The sequence below is a fragment of the Dryobates pubescens genome, chromosome 18 (assembly GCF_014839835.1).
Source record: "Dryobates pubescens isolate bDryPub1 chromosome 18, bDryPub1.pri, whole genome shotgun sequence".
NCBI lineage: Eukaryota > Metazoa > Chordata > Aves > Piciformes > Picidae > Dryobates > Dryobates pubescens.
Window position 1 is genome coordinate 9557787 of NC_071629.1, and position 19486 is coordinate 9577272.

The 19486-nt window shown below is 43.4% G+C and overlaps 1 protein-coding gene across 5 annotated transcripts in view; it reads right to left on the bottom strand.

Annotated features, from left to right (window-relative positions):
- The window catches only part of IL1RAPL2 (interleukin 1 receptor accessory protein like 2), a 381248-nt gene that overhangs the window by 24797 nt on the left and 336965 nt on the right, over positions 1-19486 (bottom strand). For all 5 annotated transcript variants that reach the window (XM_054169506.1, XM_054169505.1, XM_054169509.1 and 2 more), the window contains one exon: positions 2009-2138. In XM_054169506.1, the coding sequence (XP_054025481.1) occupies positions 2009-2138 (130 nt within the window). The remainder of the gene's footprint in view (positions 1-2008; positions 2139-19486) is intronic.

Genomic DNA, 19486 nt, shown 5'->3' on the forward strand with positions numbered 1-19486 from the left:
GATTTATGCTACTTTGCCATGGCAGAGATAGTGCTGAAATGCACTGTGAGCTCCTTTGCAAACCTAAACTCTCACCTATTATATCTAATCCAGTAACACAATGAATGGCTACAGTCCGGGGTAAGGACAGCAACAAAAAATCAGTGCTACCAAATTTGTGAACTCATTTACGACATGGGATGTAGAGTTGAAATATTAGATGCCTGCCAAAGGAACAGCCCATAGCATATCTTAGCCCAGTTGGAACAATTCCAAATTACTTGTAGTTTCTCAACATTAGGAGAAACATGTTGGTAATACCATCTAGAAACAAACTGATGGGAATAATAAATACAAGTGGGTAGAAGTTGTGGGCTGGCTCAGGGCACTGACAGAACAGTTAGCGCTACTCAGTTTCCCTGAAGCAGCATACCTGTAAGGGGTATCCATGACAGACACATAAACAAGAGCTGTTACTGTGAAAAAATAATTTGCAGAAGTCACTACTACAGTTGCCATAGCTACCTGTAAATGAAAAAAGGGCTGGGCTGTGGCACTGCTGGTAATGATGCAGTAGGTTTTGGTAAATGCTGTGTTTTTCATGCTGGCTGTGAAGCACCAAGAGATGAGGTATGTGATAAGCAGCTTTGTTGAAGAGAAGGTTTCACTGAACTGTCATAGGTTTGTAAACTGAGTCAAAGCATTTTAATGGAGTGAGCAAAGGGAGTTGTCACAAAATTAATTTGAAACATGAATGTGTAATGAGATAGTACAATGAAGGACAGGTTCAGCTTTTTCAAACAATTTCACTAACACATAAAGGAAAAAATGTGAGCTGTGCCAGAGCTGGAAAGGTATTTAAATACAAACCTCACACTGTCCTTCTGATGCAGAGGAAGAACATGACCAAAATCACTCTGTTCATAGAAGCACACAGCATTGTTAAATGCTGATTAGTTTCAATGACAGAAGTTTCCAATAATTGTATTTTGTGGCCAGAAGCCCAAAATAGTATTGTACACTTAGAGCCTTTCTGTCAACACATGATACATTCCATCTGTGTGCAGTCAAGGTGCAATGTTGGGTCAGTTATTTCAGAATAGCTTAATAGTGGCTAAATAGATGAACTTCAAGTTATTGGTCAAGTAGTAAAGCAGCGAAATCCCTCTCTGCCTGCCCTCCCAAATCACATCTACAAGAAACAAACAACTCAGAAATGGCAATGAAATAATGTGCAATGGGAGGTGCAAAGACCCAGGCTTGCTTTATAATCTACATTCATGGTTTCTGTTGGGGCTGGGGCCACGTTGTCCATAGTATAAGTGGTTTCGTCTTTGCCCAGAGAACAAAACTAAACAAGGAAGACAAGATGATGGTGTCGGGCACAAATTCCATTTAAGGTCATGGTGATACAAGTGTTCTCTTTACAACTGGTGCAACAAATGATAACCAGCACCTGGAACAAGCCAAGCACAAGCTCATCCTCACACAGCAACTTCCCTCTCTTCCTTAAGTGTTAAGCATTGTCTCGATCCTTTTACAAGCATGAAGGAACAAATGCTGCTCTTTGAAAGCCCTGGTTAAGGCATACTGAGAGCTGTATGACATGCAGACAACACAATTAGTAGAAGAGAAGTAGTATGGCAACTTTGACTATTCATCTTTAAGATTAACATGGATGCTGAAGCAAGTGTCATCTTGACAAGGATTCCCACAAAGGGCAGCTGCAGTGGTCAGCATTGTTTCCACCCAGGGTTAAAATCAACCCCCAGAACACTCAAGGGATGCTTCAGCCACCATCAGGAGAATCTGAAAACAGACTTTCAGGCAGGCTGATAGCTACTATCTCTCTGAAGTTTCTTCCCTAGAAAGGAGAGGAAGAAACTGACACTGCAATGGTTCCAAGTCATCCATCACTCTTTAGACATAAAACTGCTTCCACTTCCAATTAAAAACCTGTTAAAAACCAAACCAAACCCAGGCTTTGGGGACATACCATGTTTTTAAGAGTAAATACTAAAAAAAGTACCTGACTTCGCCTTCTCTAATGTGACCTTCTAATTCTTCTATGAATTTTTCCCCTTTCATCCAGTAGATCATGGGGCCTGATTCTCCACTGAATCCAAAGAAGGCTTTGCAGGCCACTGTCAGTGGGTTTCCTGAGGACAAGAAGAAAAGAGAAGTTTAGACACCTCGTTATGGCTACTAGTGAGAGAATGATTGTAAGAAATCCCAGAAGCTCAGATAAACCTCCCCATTTAAAACTGGGAAAAAATAAATCATCTACAGGAAATAGCTGTGAAATGAAATCCTGAGTTTATAAATAATATCTTTTTTCCCAGATATATACTACATGAATGAGAGGGGGGTATGGAAACAGTGGCAACACAAGGTGATGTCAGATTGGATGTTAGGAAGAAAGAGATTACTTTGTCAGACTCCTGGGATCTGTATCAGGGCTGGGGAGTGTGCCTTGGGAGGCAGGTAAATCACTGAACTTGCTTACTGCTGCCTAGCCACTCATAAAAAAAGCACAGTAATAATTTCCTCCTCACTTAGAAATCAAATGTTAATGAAGTCTTGGTAAGCTATTCAGAGAGCTTTTAAAGATCCCCAAGTAATACATGATGCCAGTGAGCACCACCCATACTCATGTTACTGTCAATAGGTTTTTGGCAAAGGACCAAACTTCAAAGCATTATTTAAGCAATAAAGAACTCTCCTTTTCAGCTCTGCAAAAATACTTCCAAAACAAAGAAAATAAAACTTGGAAACGAATCAGATTTCTTTTCTCTCCAAGAATTCAGCATTTAGAGGGGGTTTTGTTTGGCTATGGCTTTAGCAGCACTAGCTAGTCCAGGACTCACACTGCTTACACTGCCAGGACAGATGGTCGTCTGCCTGCAGAAGGAAAAAAGGAAAAAGAACAAAATCCCCAAACAAGCCAGAAAATTCAGAACTATGCCCATTGCCTCAGTATGCAAATACAGCTGCTGGTCCAGGTTACAAAGCAGCTGTAGAGTCACCAACTTACATGGGAGGACAGACCTCATGTAATATCACCATCAGCGACTCCTGGTGAATCTTGCAGGACTTGGATCAAGGGCGGCAAATCCAAATACCACATTGGAGGAACTATTTTATTATGCCAGCCACTCTCAGTGCCAGGAGGCTTTTCTGACACAGAAACAGAACAGTCCTACATTTTTTGAAAAGAGTTGGTCATTTGGAGCACATCACTTGGTTGAGCATGGGCTAATGGTTTCACTGGATGGATCAGTTACCTCTTGTCTGCTCAGCAGCGATATCTTGTCTGCATATGCTGAGAGTGTATCAAAGCATATCAGAGCTGTGTGTTACAGCATCTTTGCCTGGACACCCCCTCAGAGCTGTCCTAAGTCAACTACTGGCACTTGTCTACCCATTATTTCAGGGCCCAATTTAAGATATGTCAAAAGAGTCTGATTAGTCAGGAAGTGCAGCACGCCCAGCCACTGAAAATCAGCTCCCTTTAAATTGTTTCCAACACCCAAAATTACAAGTCCTTTTGAAACATTAGGAAACAGCAAGAAAACGTTTAAAGGCTGCACTTCAGTCTCTGTTTCTCAAATAGCAAAAGACAAAAATGGAAAATGTTTATCCTGGAAATGTTTTACAGAATCTTTCATTATCTCCATATTCACTACAAACTCTGGTACCACAGCTGGCCACTGAACACGTGCTGATGCTGACAGATTATATGCAAGCAGCTCAAACATTCAAAACAAAAGAAGGGGTGAATATTCATAGTTGTCTGTTCATCCCACAGCATTGACCACCATCATAGGAAAGTTCCAAACTTCATTAACTAATGAAGATTCAGAAATACTCCTCAGCAGACATTTAATTCCTCTACAAGACAGTATTGGAGCTTTCTGTCTCCTGCTTCTAACCTGCTCACGCAGCCCTGTGAGGTTCTGTGCCCCTGTCCCAGACTGAGGGGAGAATTGGAGCCTCTGGTTACACCCATCTCACATTTCCCAGCATGCTGAATGCCTGTGTGGTGTGAGGTCTTTTGTGCTGTTTGCCTCACGGTCATGATACACATCTATTTAAGTGCCACTTAGTGATTCCTAGCATGTGGCTGCTCAGTCCAGCTTTGATTATGGTGGAAAAAGACAACTGTAGCGATGCAAAAAATAACAGGGCTAGCCGTGGCCTCTCAGCATTGACAGTATTGCCCTTTTCCTGGCATACTATGCTGGGTATTATGTTGCAGGCAAAATATATTACAAGGTGTGCTTTTCCTCAAACCAGCAGATTTTTACTTAAGAGAACAAACCCTGAAGATAGCTATACATGCAGAGTAAATACCCTGAGGTAATACCTCTGGTCTGAAGAAATAAAAAGTTTCCTACACAAATAGGAAAACCTAAAAACTCTGACTGTTGGTACACACCTTCTGTAATGAAGGAACCCAATAGAAAGCATCAGTAGCCTTTACTGTGGCAGCCTACATGCTCTGAACATGCCCCAGCAGATCTGTTTCCCAGCATTACCACCAGGGAAAACCAGCAGAATAAACTAACACTAACAAAGGCAAGATTCAGAGGCAGTAAGCATTTTCAGTTTAATGTCTTGGACTGGCCACACATGAGAAAAAAACCAAACACCCTAAAAACTACAGACCATCTCATCTGTGAACCCACCACTGATCAGAGGGAGATATAAGCAGCTGTTTCTCATAGAACAACTAATTTTTATTATCACTGTGACACTCAGCATCTGTGTTGAGCTCATCTGTCCTGGGGTGGAAAGGGCTTGGGGCTTGATGATACTTCAAGGTCCCATCCAACCTTGAACTCTTACACTGAGGTCTTCTACTCCTCATCTTGCTCTTCTGTAGCTGTCTGAAGCAGCTTTTTAACTTTCACCACTCTGTGACTCTGGAAGCAGGACAAAGCCAAAACATCTAAAACTGGTTCTTCCTTGCAGAAACAATTTTGGAAAGGGAGGAAGGTTTCCCTCCTCCTGCTATGTTAAGACAGAGCTGGCCACAGCAGCAGCCTGTTACTACTAGTTTTCAGTGAAGTGCATCCAATTCCCATACAGAACATAACACGTGTCATTGTATTTCCCTCCAGGTTCTGAGATCAATGTTGTACCCCTGAATGTGGGAGAAACAGGCACTGAACAGGAAGCCACAATACTAGGGATGCCTTTGAGCTCTGTGGTATCATACTGTGCCGCGGACCAAGGCAGAAGGAACTAACACTTTGTGTAAGGCCTAAACTTTTGCATATCATTACTGCTATTCTGCACGACACTAAGTAGCTCCACTACAAACTGTTCTTATTAGGAAAGATTCTCCTTGAATAATTTAATTAAGAGCAAACTTCCTAGAGTGAATGGTATCCTCAGAGTTTTCCATTTATAAATGGTTTCTGTTTAAATCAGACAAGCATTTCAGTTGCAATTTTAATTACTAATTTGATGAGAAGCAGAGAAAATGATTAGTGAGGTTTCTAATGAATCAACACTGACGAGAATGTTTTAACAAACAAGGAAAGAAAGTAGAGAGTCTACTGCTTTGCAGGGGTCACCTTGTTACAGTAAAGCCTCAGGTTCCAGCAGAGGCCACACCTTGACTACTGTGAGTACTGCGAGTCCTGTGTCCAGTTCTGGGCCCCTCAGCTTAGGAAGGATGTTGACTTGCTGGAACGTGTCCAGAGAAGGGCAACAAAGCTGGTGAGGGGTTTGGAACACAGTCCTATGAGGAGAGGCTGAGGGAGCTGGGATTGTTTAGCCTGGAGAAGAGGCGGCTCAGAGGAGACCTTATTGCTGTCCACAAGTACCTGAAGGGAGGTTGTAGCCAGGAGGGGTTGGTCTCTTCTCCCAGGCAACCAGCACCAGAACAAGAGCACACAGTCTCAAGCTGCACCAGGGGAGGTTTAGGCTGGATGTTAGGAAGAAATTCTTCATCGAGAGAGTGGTTGCCCGTTGGAATGTGCTGCCCAGGGAGGTGGTGGAGTCACCATCATTGGAGGTGTTTAGGAGGAGACTTGATGGGGTGCTTGGTTGCATGGTTTAGTTGATTAGGTGGTGTTGGATGATAGGTTGGACATGATCTTGAAGGTCTCTTCCAAGCTGGTTTATTCTATTCTATTCAGAAGCCTCTGCTTTAAGTCTCTTGCCTGCTCTATCAGGCTCGTAGCAAACTCCCGCTGACAAGACACAACCACTGGCAACAGGAATCATGTTTATTGCTAAATCTTCTTTTACCTTTTTAACCTGACCTTTTCCACAATAAATCTACATGAACTCTACTGTGTTTTACCATCTAAAATTCTACATTTTAGTTTGGTTGTTGGTTTTTTTTTTTTCCTTCTCTGAAAAATCAGAAATTTCCACAGAAATACAATTACTCCAGCAAAATAGCTGCCAGTAGGAGTTCTGGCTGAGAACGCAAAAAGGGCCTGCAAAAGAGTTTAGCCAGGTATGATTCTGAGTGTGCTTTACTGCAGGTCCAACCAGCTTTGAAAGAAAATGATAAATCCTGCAGCAATCTCTCTTGAATGAGGCACGATCTAAGCATCAAATAAATGAAGATATTCAGTCTTTTCAAAACTTCAATGCCAAGGATAGATGACTGACCAGCACGGCACACAAAAGCTGTTGACAGATAAGATCTGGCTGATGCCAAGGTATTTTTCAGGGATATTTTTTCAAAGTGTGGATTATTTGCTCTTTTTAACTCATTTTGCACATATATGGGAATTTTGTGGCTTATTTGCAAGCATCCATTCAAAGGTTCAACACAGAGTTTGTATTCTCTGACGGCCACATCCCACTGGTGCTCTGCTCTTACAGCCAATCAGGCTTTCAGTCACAGAGCAAATCATCCCCGAGCACGCCTATCAAGCAGCCAAAGTAATCTGTGAATAGGGCCTCTTTCTTTTTTCTTTTCTTTTTTTTTTCCCTGTGGCTTGAAACATTTCCCCCTCACACTCCCCCAATTCTTTTACATTTTTGTACTGGATACACCACCACTCTCAGCAAGCCTGAATTCACACAGGTGATCCTTCCAAGCTAGTAGCAGAACAAACTGAAAATGCCAAAAGAAGACCTCCTTTTGTACCAGGCAACATTAAAGTCAATGCTGCACACACTGCCAGCTGGATTTGCAGGTTCAGCTCCACACAGGTGTTAAAGCCATTGACTGTAGTCTCATGGCTTTTATCTATTTCAGGACTGGATGTTGTCACCAAAAGATCGTTCCATCACACCAAGTCTCTCTGACTGATGCATATACAGCACGTCCTCTCTCACAACAGTGACTGTGCCTCCTTCCCTATAACACTGAGAGAAGTGTTTGCAAAGGAGCAGCTTCCCACCTTTGAGACATGCAGATAGATGTCACACCAGCACTTCATGGGCTTTGTTTCTTTAGTTTGCTCAGACATAGGACAAGAAAGTCAGGCTGCTTATCACATCTCAATAAGTGTATTCTACAGGCTGTCTGCAGAATTGAATCCAGCTTTCCAGGGTGTGAGGATTGTGAGGCAAATCATCATGTCACTGACAAGCGCATTATTGTTGTAATGTGTTTTACAAGTGCTAGAAACTGGCCAAAGAGCAGCAGAGTGATTTAAATTCCCCTGGCAAGGCAGGCTGGATTGTATACGACTGTGAAGAGAGAAAGAACACATTTCCTTTTCCTTCAGAAGGACATTCTGGATAAGAAGATACGGGAGACAGCTTATGCCTGCAATTTATCCACAAAACAAATGGCAGGGGCAACACAGACCTTGACTCACAAAAAAACAATCTCTGTGTGTGGTAGCTTCTGTCTAGATTTTAGAGCATGTAATTTTTTTCTAAGTCTCTTGCAAGGACATCCTCTTAGCTGTTCTCCTATGCTCAGCACTAAGAGGCAAAACCCAGAAGCACTCTGGGGTGGTGCAGCCGAAGCCACAGCATGGCTTTGGCTCGGCTGGCCAATGCTGAACGTCGGGCTGAATTGCTGCCAGGGATGTGAGGATGGCAACAATAGTAAATGGTGCCCACCCGAGGCCACTCTTACTGTCTGAGAGCCAAGCCCTGCTGCTGAGCTCTAGATCTCTGCCTAGGGCTCATCCACAATGGGATGACCTCCTAAAGGAGTCAGGAGGCATTTGGCAGGGAGAGATGAGGAGGTGCTTTGGTTTTGCTCATGTCACTCAGAACAGCTGACCACCTGTGTTTCCCAGTTCCCCTCAGCACACAGCAAGGGAGTGCAGTGTCCCCTCAAAGCATCAGGGGCTTCAGCACCTGCTAAGGCAGCACTGAAATTCTTCACACATCTATCCACTATTGAATTTAGGCAAAGCTACAAAAACCCTTCAGGTACATCATCACCTCCTTCCTTTATTTTCCCCTGGCCATTTCCCAGGATTACTTGATTACATAATTCAGAACAAATTATTTTCTCTGACAAAACAACAACAAAAAACCACCCAGAGAATCCCCAGAGAATCCCACTCCATCAAAACTCCATTCCTGCAGTCAGTAGATTCATGACTGGATATGATCTTTCCAAACATTTGCATAATTAAAGATCAGCCAGGATTTAATGAACTGGAAGCTTTTTAAATAAAATTAAGAAACCTGCTTTAGGTAGTGAGAATAATTGCTTTAATAAGATAAATTTATAGTGAAATCAAACCTAACTAGCCTCCAGACATTCCAAATCAGCTTAAGAGCATTTAAAAACTCTCCCTCACACACACATGTGTATGTGTGTGCATATATATATCACTAGATTGTTTTATTCTCTAAGGAACAGACTAAAGGAGGTGCTCTTCCCCTAAGCAAGGCCTCATGTTATGAGCAGCATGTGCTAGCCACTGAAATAATATGCTGGTAGCTGTACTGAGATGTAGGAAAAATAAATGGTGGCAGTATGTGTCATACATTAAACTGTCTCTTCACTCATGTAAGAGCTTTTTGACTAAGGCAAGTCTTTGGCAATAAAAAAGAGCCAAGTAGAAACTTTGATAAGAAAAATGCAAAAGATCTTTAGGTCTTGTTTTGTCCTCTGTAGTTTATGATATTAATTCACACTTTCTTTCTTGTGCTCTGCTGTTATTATTTACGCCCTAACACATCACAAAACGCATGACCATGAGATGTTTTGTGCTTTTCTGTCTCATTCAAGTGAACAAATGGCACAAATAAAAAGCAGCATAAAAATAACACTGGCTAACAGCAAGCAGCAAAACCTTAAACATGAAACAATGCAACTAAGCCTCTATGCAGGCCATGGCCAAGAACCCAAATCAGTGCATTTGCTGTCAGTCCATGCAGCCTCAACAGTTTCCACTTTAAACAACACAATCATGACCCACTGCAAGTGCTGCTTGTAGGCTTGGCTATTGACTGTGGCTCTCACAAAAAGAGAAAAACAAAGCTCAAATACACACAAAGCTAAAATATTGCTGATAGAAATGTTTCAAAAATGACTCAATGAATGCAAAGTGTCCTAATGCAACTTTCTTCAAAAACACACCCAGAAAAACATCCCAGTCTCGCCCCTTCCCCCCACCCCTCAGAAATTAAACCTCACCTAAATCCCATCACATCTTTTATCCCAATGTCAGAACTGCCTTGGGGTTAGAATTGGAAGTGTTAGCCATTGAGAACTCAGGTGTAACTGGAAATCAAGGACTTAGGTTTTCACTTACTCACTTCTGATGAAGAAAAATGCTTAGCAGGATTTCCAGAAGAATCTTGACAGCTGCTTTGTGCTGACTTTAAGTTGTGCTCAATGCTGAGGCCTTTCTACAAATCTCATTTTTGTGCATTTTGGTGCACAGATCTACTACTGAAGATAAACATCCTATCAATACTTAGCAAAGGTCCCCTTGGTGGTAGGGTTCCAAGGGCTGGGGCAGCCTGACTGCAACTGAGCAGTGACATTCAGACTAAGGTGAACTAAGCTATGGCCAGGGCTTGGCTTCATGTTGTCATAATGGTCATTTGTCTCTATTCTGATAACACTTTTCAGCATGGCCAAAACAGGTGGCAACACACAGGTGTGTAACAGAAGAGTAGGGCCGAGGGATAGTTCTTTAGATCACTACCCACAGTGAAAAGGAAACAGCCAAGTAAGCTACAATAAGATAGGCCACGAAGAGATACTCCTGTCTCATCCTAGTGATCTGCTGGCTCAGTTGGAATGTAGGGTCCTATCCCACAAATTGCTGCTTCTTGCCAGCTTCAGGACTTTACAGCTCCCCAACTTGCCCCCACATAAAATTTCCTATGGATATTCCTGTCTCATAGTTCTGTTTCCTGAGCAAGTACATCTTGATCTCTTCTTTCAGAGGAGAAAGTGGGTGAAATCCAGCATTGCTTTCTAGAGAGTAACTTGGCTTCATGTGAAGGAATTGTATAGAAGGACTAACCTAACCAAGATCTGCTGCCATCGTTGTGGCCAAATTCTGAACCTTACCCACATGAGTATGTAATAGCTATCCAGTCATATGTCTTTGCAAGTTCCCATTGAGTATGCAAAGGCTGCATTCAAAGTTGCTAAGGAAACCAGCTGCAGGCTGCAACAGATTATGTTAAACCTCTTCCAACTTCTGTGTCCATTTTCAAACAAACAATAGAATTCCTTAAGACCATGACCAGAGGATGGATAATTTTTCTTCATTTAGAAAGGAAAAAGAAAACATGAACTTCTGCTCCATTCTATGGATGTCCTGCCCTATAAACAGGGTGAGACTCTTTGAAACAAATGCATGCTTGAATCTAAGGAGTCAGCCTGGAGCATTTTCATACCCAGTTTGTGACTTTTCACTCAACTGCTGCTTAGATTTTGGCTAAACAAGCCCATGGTAAGGCCTTATGTATGTTGGGAGCAGTATCATGAGGTCAAAGCAAGAGCACCATGTAGGCAGGACAGGTGGCCAGATAAAGGACCATTGTCTAGGTTACCCAAAACCTAATTCTCCCTGCTATCTTGCTGATAACTCCATAGTGCCCTGCAGCAGGCATATAGAGCCAGAGATGTTAGTGTGTTTAACAAGGTTCAAAACATCACCTTGATGCATTTATTTTGATTTAAGCTAATTCCTTTCCACTGTTTTCTGCCATGTTCCTGACAGTGCAGGAGAGTGGGATGGGAGGGCTAAGAAAAGTGGCCAGGCACAAGAGGCAGTAACTGCAGCAACCTTATTTCTCCATCTTTTTTTGACTGATGTCAATCACCTCTGGTAATCAATGCCACCACAACTGTCACCTCACTTGGCCTTAAGTTATGCAGGTGGACTCTCATCACAGGGGACAGGACTTGCCATGGCTCGTGATAAGATGATGCAAGTTCCCACATACCCTGTACAAAGGGACCAACAGGGACACAGCTATCAAGAACAGCTTGTACTCAAATGAGAATCTGCAACTGACTGATGTGCTTAAAACTCAGCAAATGCTCAGACACTTTGCTGAATAGCAAGAGGGTTCCCTTTTGATTAAACTTCTACATGCATTTAAGTGCTGTGCTGAGTAAGGGCAACAGTGAGTTTTAAATAAAGACTGCATCGATGAAGAAGATTCAAAAAGAAAACCAACAGCCACAAAGCCACATTTTCTCCATGCTAAGTCCAGTGAATAATTTCCATTTATTATTTACTTAAATTAAAAGACATTCAGGGAGAGCAGGAAAGAAAAACATAGTTCAGTAAGTACAACCTGTATTTTGCTTATTGAGTGAATCTACCTTACCATAATGATAAAAAAGAGCCAACAAAACAAACCAACCAAAAGTAATATTAAGGTGGATAGCATATTACTACTAATAATTTTAAAAGGTCAATCACACAGAAAACTCTGTTTTAAATCAGGGTTTTTCCTGTATTTGCACCCTCCACCCCCGAATATCTTGGGTTAAGAATCTTTTAAGCAAGATACAAGACCTAAACCAGGGACTTGTGTCTTGGGTGCACAAATTCAGCAAGCACTTAAGGAGGAAAAGCTCACAAGAAATGTTATAAATTCTTGCAACTTGACAGAGTCCAAGCTACTCCTAAAGAGATATAGCAGCATCCCCTCATGCTCAGTAATTTGAGCCACAATCTATCAGCTCCGGCAGATGCCACGTTGAAAATGACCTTGGATTTTTCTCTGACAGATGTGATTTACAGAAGTCAATAGACTAATTGCCCTAAACCTATTAGCAGTGACAACTAAGCCTTTTGCTTTGCATTCAGTTGATAGCATTCACATTAAATGTAATTTTAGTTGCACAGGATTCTAATAATCTCAGTTTTCCTTAGGTGAGTGCCAAACTATGAAGTCTGTAAAACCGAACCGCTAAATTCTGCCCCGTCACCTTTTTTATCCTGGATCCAGGAACACAGTGAAGGCACAGCCCATGGTTTCACCTTTCGCAGCATTGCTGATGAACAGTGATTAAAACTGCTCCAAAACCCCTCCATCAGCCTGACTTTGCTGGCCCAAGCAGAAACTCCTGCAAAGGGGAACTACCCTGTTCAAATTCACAGCGATGAGATATCAGGTGCTTGCAGAAAAGAGTGGGAATTTAAAGACTTAGGAGGGAAATCACAAAACTCCAGTGGGTAAACAGTGATGGAAAGGTGTCCCTTCAGAGACTAACATTGGCCTTCTCCAGATCCCAGCAGAGCACCCTTGAAGGAGGGTAACACTGTCTTTGGCTCACACTATCAGAGGAGCAAGGGTCAGTTTTGTGGACTCCTGTTCTAGGTCTGAAAGGAAGAAACTGTCACCAGTGTAAGCTCTCAATACAGACCTCTCTGGATGGGACTATCTTTGCTCTCCTTGCCACCAGTACAGGATGTAGCAAAGCCCACATCTTGTGTGCCTGTAGGACTACACTGGGAAAGAGGGGAGGAGAGTCACTCTAAGGCAGTTCCATTGCCTTGGGGATCTATCAGATCTCAGTGTGATGTCAAAAGCAAATGCAAGGGTAAGAAACCAGATATTCTACCTTCAAGTGGAAGGAAAGAATGGATATTTACGTTAGGTGCAGGTTGGTAATCAGTCAGCCACTTCCTTGGCAAGGAACCGTGCCGTGAAATTCAACTGTGGGTTAAAACATTGTGCCCTAAAAATCTGGGACACAGACTCCATGTAGCTAGACAGGAACCTTTTTGAAAGAATAAAACCTCCCAAATACAATAAATAAAAGACCTCTCCCCTCCCACACCTACTTCTTGGGAAGGGTGATGTCATTTCTTCTCAAGGCTTACAAGAAGATGTTATGAATTTGAATATGAAATACATTGAGAAGAGGGAAGCTGTATTCCCCTGCTGTGGAGAACTCAGCGTGAACTCCTTACATTTAGGAGACCCAAATGATGAGTTAATTCAGAGCAACCTCCTGAGAATTTTGTGTGACACTATGTGGTTGATCTTAAACACATTTGCTATTTTAAAATAAAGAGGAAGCAGGAAATAGAAGCCCTTCCATTACAATGTGGGCAGGGCTGGCAGTAGTTACACACAGCAGGCAAAGCATGAATGAGTTACTACCTAGCTCAGGTAAATGCTCAGGTCTGCCCTTTACTCCAGCATGCTGTGAGCAGTCATGCAAGAGCACTTAGCACACAAAGCAGCTTTGATTTCATACAGTCCTGGAGCCTCAGAATACCCCCCTTTGTGTATTGCCTACAGTGGTGTGTTTGGATATAAGGCAGTATCTTAGGAGCTCAGAGCAGGATCTTAAAAACCCCTCCTGAGAGAAAAGCTTTGCTCTTCTTTATTGCTTATCTCTTTTCTTTAGCTGTGATAGTGCTGAGAAGGAAATTAAGCTGCTCCCTGCAAGATCTAATGTGAAACCATGGCCACTTCAGCAGCAGGACTGTTACTTGAGCTTTTTTCTAGAGTCAAAAACCTTTATATATCCTTCACCTCTGAATTAACTAGACAAAGTTACAGAGTTTTCTCTTCCCTCCCTTGGGAAAGCTCCTCCCATCATCCAGAATGAAGCAAGGACCCAGGTAATTGTGATCATCTGGAGGTGTAATGGTCTAATCACACACAGATGTGCAGGAGCAAGACCGAAGGACTGGCCTTTAGAGACGTACATCTGCTACCTCATAGACCACAAAATAAAGCTGTGCCAGCAGCAGCTGAGAACAGGCTGAGGCAAATGCCTGCCCCCAAAGGTCTGTGAATGTTTCTTTTAAGGCTATTCAAAGGGATGCTGCATATGTTCTCAAAAGCTCACATAGCAATACAGACCAGAGACAAACACAACAGGCAAAACCTCTTGGAGGTCAGAATGGATTTTCAAATTCAGGAAAGTCACTATTGCTCCATGCACAGGGTGACATGAGCATGGAAGGCCTGTGCTGCTAATTATCACTCCAACACCCAGAGGAATACTGGCAGAGAGTACCCTGTGCTGGGTAATACCTGTGAAGAGCTGTTAGCTGCCCTGAGAGGGGGCTCTTGCATTTAGGAGTTGGAGAGAATTTTCTCTAGGTCTTTTTCTGCTGACTCTGCTGACTATTAGAGACAGAAAAGGCTGGGTACAATTTTCTCTCTATTTAGAGAATTATCTTCTGTGCTACCTTGTTGAGAACCAATATGTCTGAACTAATTTCTTTCATTTCTCTGTCAAAACTATAATTATTCCCTTAGCTGGTTCATTCTGCCTTTGGCTAGGGCTCAGAAAAAGGCACTAACTCAGGTCAGTTTTTCACAATTTGTCTTGACTAAACTCTCCTCCTCTCAATGCTCAGCTCCAGGCTCAGTCTTCCTAAAGCTTGAATCTCCACCATTACATGATGGATGGACAGAGAGCTTCTTTTCTTGGGCCAGGTTTATGTACTCTAGGATTTGACTGGAGGCCCCTAATATTTTGCTTTATATGCTACTGCTGCTGCATTTCAGTCTAGCATTTTCCAGCAACATTTCCCTCTGCTGAGTTGTGAAGGTAATGGGGCAAGATGCACTCCTTAGCTCTGCCAGCTGGATTTGTCTCTGGTGGAAAGCCTGCCTGGAGGGACATGGGGCTGGATGTAGCACTGGAAAAACCCTTCCCATGTTGCAAAACTCAAATTGCTGGCAAGGGCTGGCTAAAGGGTAGGGGAGTTTGGGCAGTGAGGAAAGAGGCTGAAGGAAGGATGCTGTTGGCTCCGGACATGGGGAACAGGGCTGGCTTGGGGCTTGTTGAAGAAAGCCTGAAAAGCAGCACTCCCTTGGGAAGTCTAGGACAGATTTATGCTCTGTGCTACCTACACCTGTGTCATTTCTCATTTCCCACTAAGGATAAGCTCACAGCCTGGCTCAGAGAACAAACACAGAGCCCTGCACAACATTGTACTTTGTGCCTTGCAGTGTTCTGAAAACCAGGATCCCCTTGGGTAGTTATCAGCCAAACCAACCAAATAATACTCACTATTCCCAAATGACAAACAAATTGGCTACACAGACATTCCCATCCCCCTTCAGTCCCACTAATGAAATCCACTTTACAAAATCAGATCTACACAGAAACCATTGCTAACTAGTTTTTTTCTTCCTTTTTTTCCTAGTGAGTTGCTGAATGTTTCTCATTTTCACAACAGACTGAAAAGGCATTAAATGACTCCTGTTTTAAGCCACTCTAGGTTTACTGACCCCTGTGAATTTTCCTTTGGAGCTGCTGAGCTTCCCAGATAGCCCTTGCCTCCACCAACAGAGAGGTATAGCTGACCTCCCTTTCAGAGCCCTGAGAAGCAATCTGCCACACTCCAGAGTTGCCAGCCACTGCCCTGTGAAGTTACCTGACAGTAGTACACATGATGCTATGTTTGCAGAGACCTCTTCAGAGAGGGGACTTCAAATAAGAGAGAAGTAAAAGACTGTTTCAGTGAAATGAGAAATTAAACCTCAGTACAGGCAAATGTTGCCCCTGTGTCTGGCACAGATGCATGAGGGGACATGGAATGAGCCTTTTTGGGCAGTGGAAGACCCAACTGGAAGAATACAAGTGACAATCTGTGGCCTCCCTAAAGATGATAGAATCAATAAGGTTGGAAAAGACCTCAAAGATCATTGAGTCCAACCTGTCACCCAAGACCTCATGACTACTAAACCACAGCACCAAGTGCCACGTCCAATCCCCTCTTGAACAACTGCAGGGATGGTGACTCCACCACCTCCCTGGGCAGCCCATTCCAATGGCTAACAACTCTCTCTGTGAAGAACTTTCTCCTCACCTCGAGCCTAAACTTCCCCTGGCACAGCTTGAGCCTGCATGGCAGCAGGGTTCCTAGCATGGCTCTCTGCCTTCTGTGCCTGAACAGCAGTGCTGCCATTCCCAAAGTGTGGGGTGCCCACAGTGAAGGTCTTTGCCCATGCTTCACCAACCAGACTCAATCTCAGTTCCAGCAGTGCAAAGGGTAGTAATTATGGGAGGGCAGGGCTTTCCAGAGAGGCTGGCAGGAGGGTTTCTCTTCAGCTGCTGGAGAAAGATGACAGCAAGGTATAGTTTCATAGGAGAAAAAGAGAGAGAAGTAACATCTGCCCTGATTGCCGCAGTTGGGTTGGCACCCCAGGTTCTGCTGCTCACAAGGTCAGAGAAGCCTGTATGGTGGATGTTTTTCAGTCCAGTCACTGTCTCCTGCCTCCTGTTTTCATTGCCAGCACTGTCCAATCCAAGGACCCTGGGCCACCTGTACTGCTGCCTCCCTTGGCAGGCACTTCAGCTAGCGTGGTTTTCTTAGAAGGTTAAAGAGATCTCAGCCCCACTACTGTTAAAGCAGGCTTGCCCTACTAGAGGAAGGAGTCTGCAGGACCCATGGGGTCCCAACCAACCTCACACCATGATACTGCCTGGCCCACTTTTTTGCTTGGCTTTAGATGCAAAGGGGAGGACAATGTGACAGGCAGCTTGTGAGAGCTACTGATTGCTGGCACCCTGCACTTTGCTTTTGTCATGTTGAGTCATCTGCAAGCTGCTCAGAACTTATGTGACGGTGCTTTTTGCTTGTTCAAATGGAAATGAAGTAAAAGCCAGGGTGACATGCACTACTGTGCAGAGAAACAAATGCAGAGCCACAGACTAGCACTTCCACCTAATTTGAGACCAGGAGCTTCACCAGTGCCTGGGGAAAACCTATTCCACTTTAAACTAAATGAAGACAAGGCTTATGTAAGCTCAAACCCCAAAACAACCCAAGGAGTGTGAATGGTCCCACAGAAAGTTGGTGGCCTGCTTTAGCCTGTGTTCTTCCTTCTTCATTTTGTGGCTACCCTGAAGAACTTTATGGGGTTGTTTACTACATAGAGTTCACAGGCCCTGATGACCACCTGCCTTTTGTGCAAGACAGCCCTGCTTCAGAGGCTCTGATCATACACAGTGAAATCTGGGCATCTGGCAGGGTGTAAGCAGGGCTCATGTGCTGAGCTGTACCCAGCTGCAGCAGGTACTGCAGACACCTGCTGGTGTGTATCCATACATACAAGCCCAGCCTCTCTCCCTCAGTCTTTTAATCTACCACCATGTCAAGGGAAGGTGATCTCTGCACAGTTGTGCTATGAAATATAGGCTGCAATAACTGAGAGAAACACTAGAAGCACAAGGATGCTACAAGTCACTCCAGAGCACGATGTGACCCATTTTACTTCCATCAAAAAATGTCTTAACTCCTCCACAGCCCCAATATGGTAAATTTCTGGAAACATTTAGTTTCTCAGTGACTGCAAAATATTTTCTTAATAAAATGCAAATACGTTCACTCCCAAACAGCAAAAATACACTTTGGGACCACAGCTGAACAGAAAGCAAGAGAAGCCTTATGAGGACAGTTGAGACAACAAAGCTTTTGGTTGCAAACAGACTTTGAATGGTGAGTTCTCAAAAGCATGATCACACTTTCAGTGGCTTTGATTCCACATAAAAACCTGAGTCGTGAGACCTGCTGTGATCACAGGTGACAGATGGAACTGCCGTGAGTCATGCCAGTAGCTCACTTCCCATTCACAGACATAGATGCAGTTGGCAGTTGATACTGGGTCCTCCCAAATGAAAATATGCTCAGATGTCTCCATCTTGAAAAAGAGAATAATAATGATCTCCCAAATACACTCATTTAAACCAGAAATGATTCAATCTTCTTTTGTTCTAAACCAGATGTGCTCCAGACATGACAACTTGGTCTCTAAAGACTTCCCTACATGCTATGGTCTCTTCTTCTAACTACTCAAAGTGTACTGGGTAAAAATTTCCTTCCTTCACATAACTGGTCACTAGTGTCACCTTGTAATTCCAGTTTCTCTCACCTCTTCTTTTCCCCTGCCCTATATCTCTGAGAATTCTCATCTCTACAGCTTGTTGACCTTGGCTACTAACATTGAACAAAGCACTCTCAATTTCTAATGAAAAGAAAAATCAGTAGTACAAAAGAAAGAACGAACCATGGAAAACAGTCTCCCAGGGCTGATCGGGTTCTTTAGGTTCAACACCTGAATCTGCTTTGCAGTAGCACATGGACTCCCCAGCTGCTGCTGTCCTGCACTTCCTCTGGAGTTTGTTCCATGAAACAATCTGCTCCCAGACAGAAAGGAAGAGCATTGGGGTGGATGCTATCCTGAGAGCTCCCCAACACCATCCTGAACAGCACAAGAGCACTGTTTTGCCCCCCAAGATCTTCCTCAGGTGTACACACAGGCTCACCCCCATAGCCCCCAGCAGCAACAAGCAATGATTAGGAGACATGAATCATCCCCTCAGGTTTTTTTGTTATGTGCACACAAGATGCACCTCCTTCCCCTGCTTCCGCTGCATCTCCAGCCAGCTGCTCTCATACCAGATTTTCACTTTAAAAAGCAATTTGTCAGTACAAGTGATGCTTAAATTTTAAAAGGCTGTGACTAGTGATGGGATTGGGAATTTCCATTCTGACCCAAGCTGACCAAATCAGGCTGCTGTCTTCTTAAATTGGGGGTTGCCAGCCAAAACTCCAGTTTGTGCCGATTGCCAGTATTTAAAATTTTAAAGTGTTAAAAATGGCATCTCAGGATGTGGCTCTAAAGACATAGCCTGTGCTCAAGGGCACTTATGGAAGCACCATAGCATACAGAGTCTGATTCTTCCCTACAGCTCTTTGACTTTGGGACAGAGAAGGATGATAAAAGCAAGCAGGTTTTCTCATGGGATGCTGTCTCTACCCAATTTCTCTACATCTCACTCTCCACCAGAGACTTTCCTCCTTCAAACTGTTGACAAAGTTTGGGAAGGGTTCCCCACAATGGCTCAGGAGGCAGGCACAGATTTGCTGATAAGCCACAGCCTAAGAAAATGATTATCATAGTAGTTCGGGGAGGAATACCCAAAGTTGTGGAAGAACCAGCATCCAAGGCCAGGACACAGGCAGGCTTGGAGGCACATGGTAAATGCTCTTAATCATAGAACAAGAGGTGACAAAGAGACTTAGGATCATTGATTCTTGTTTAACAGCTCTATCAAACAAGAAGAAAGGAGGCCAAGGTACACAGAAAACTGATTTCAAGAGTT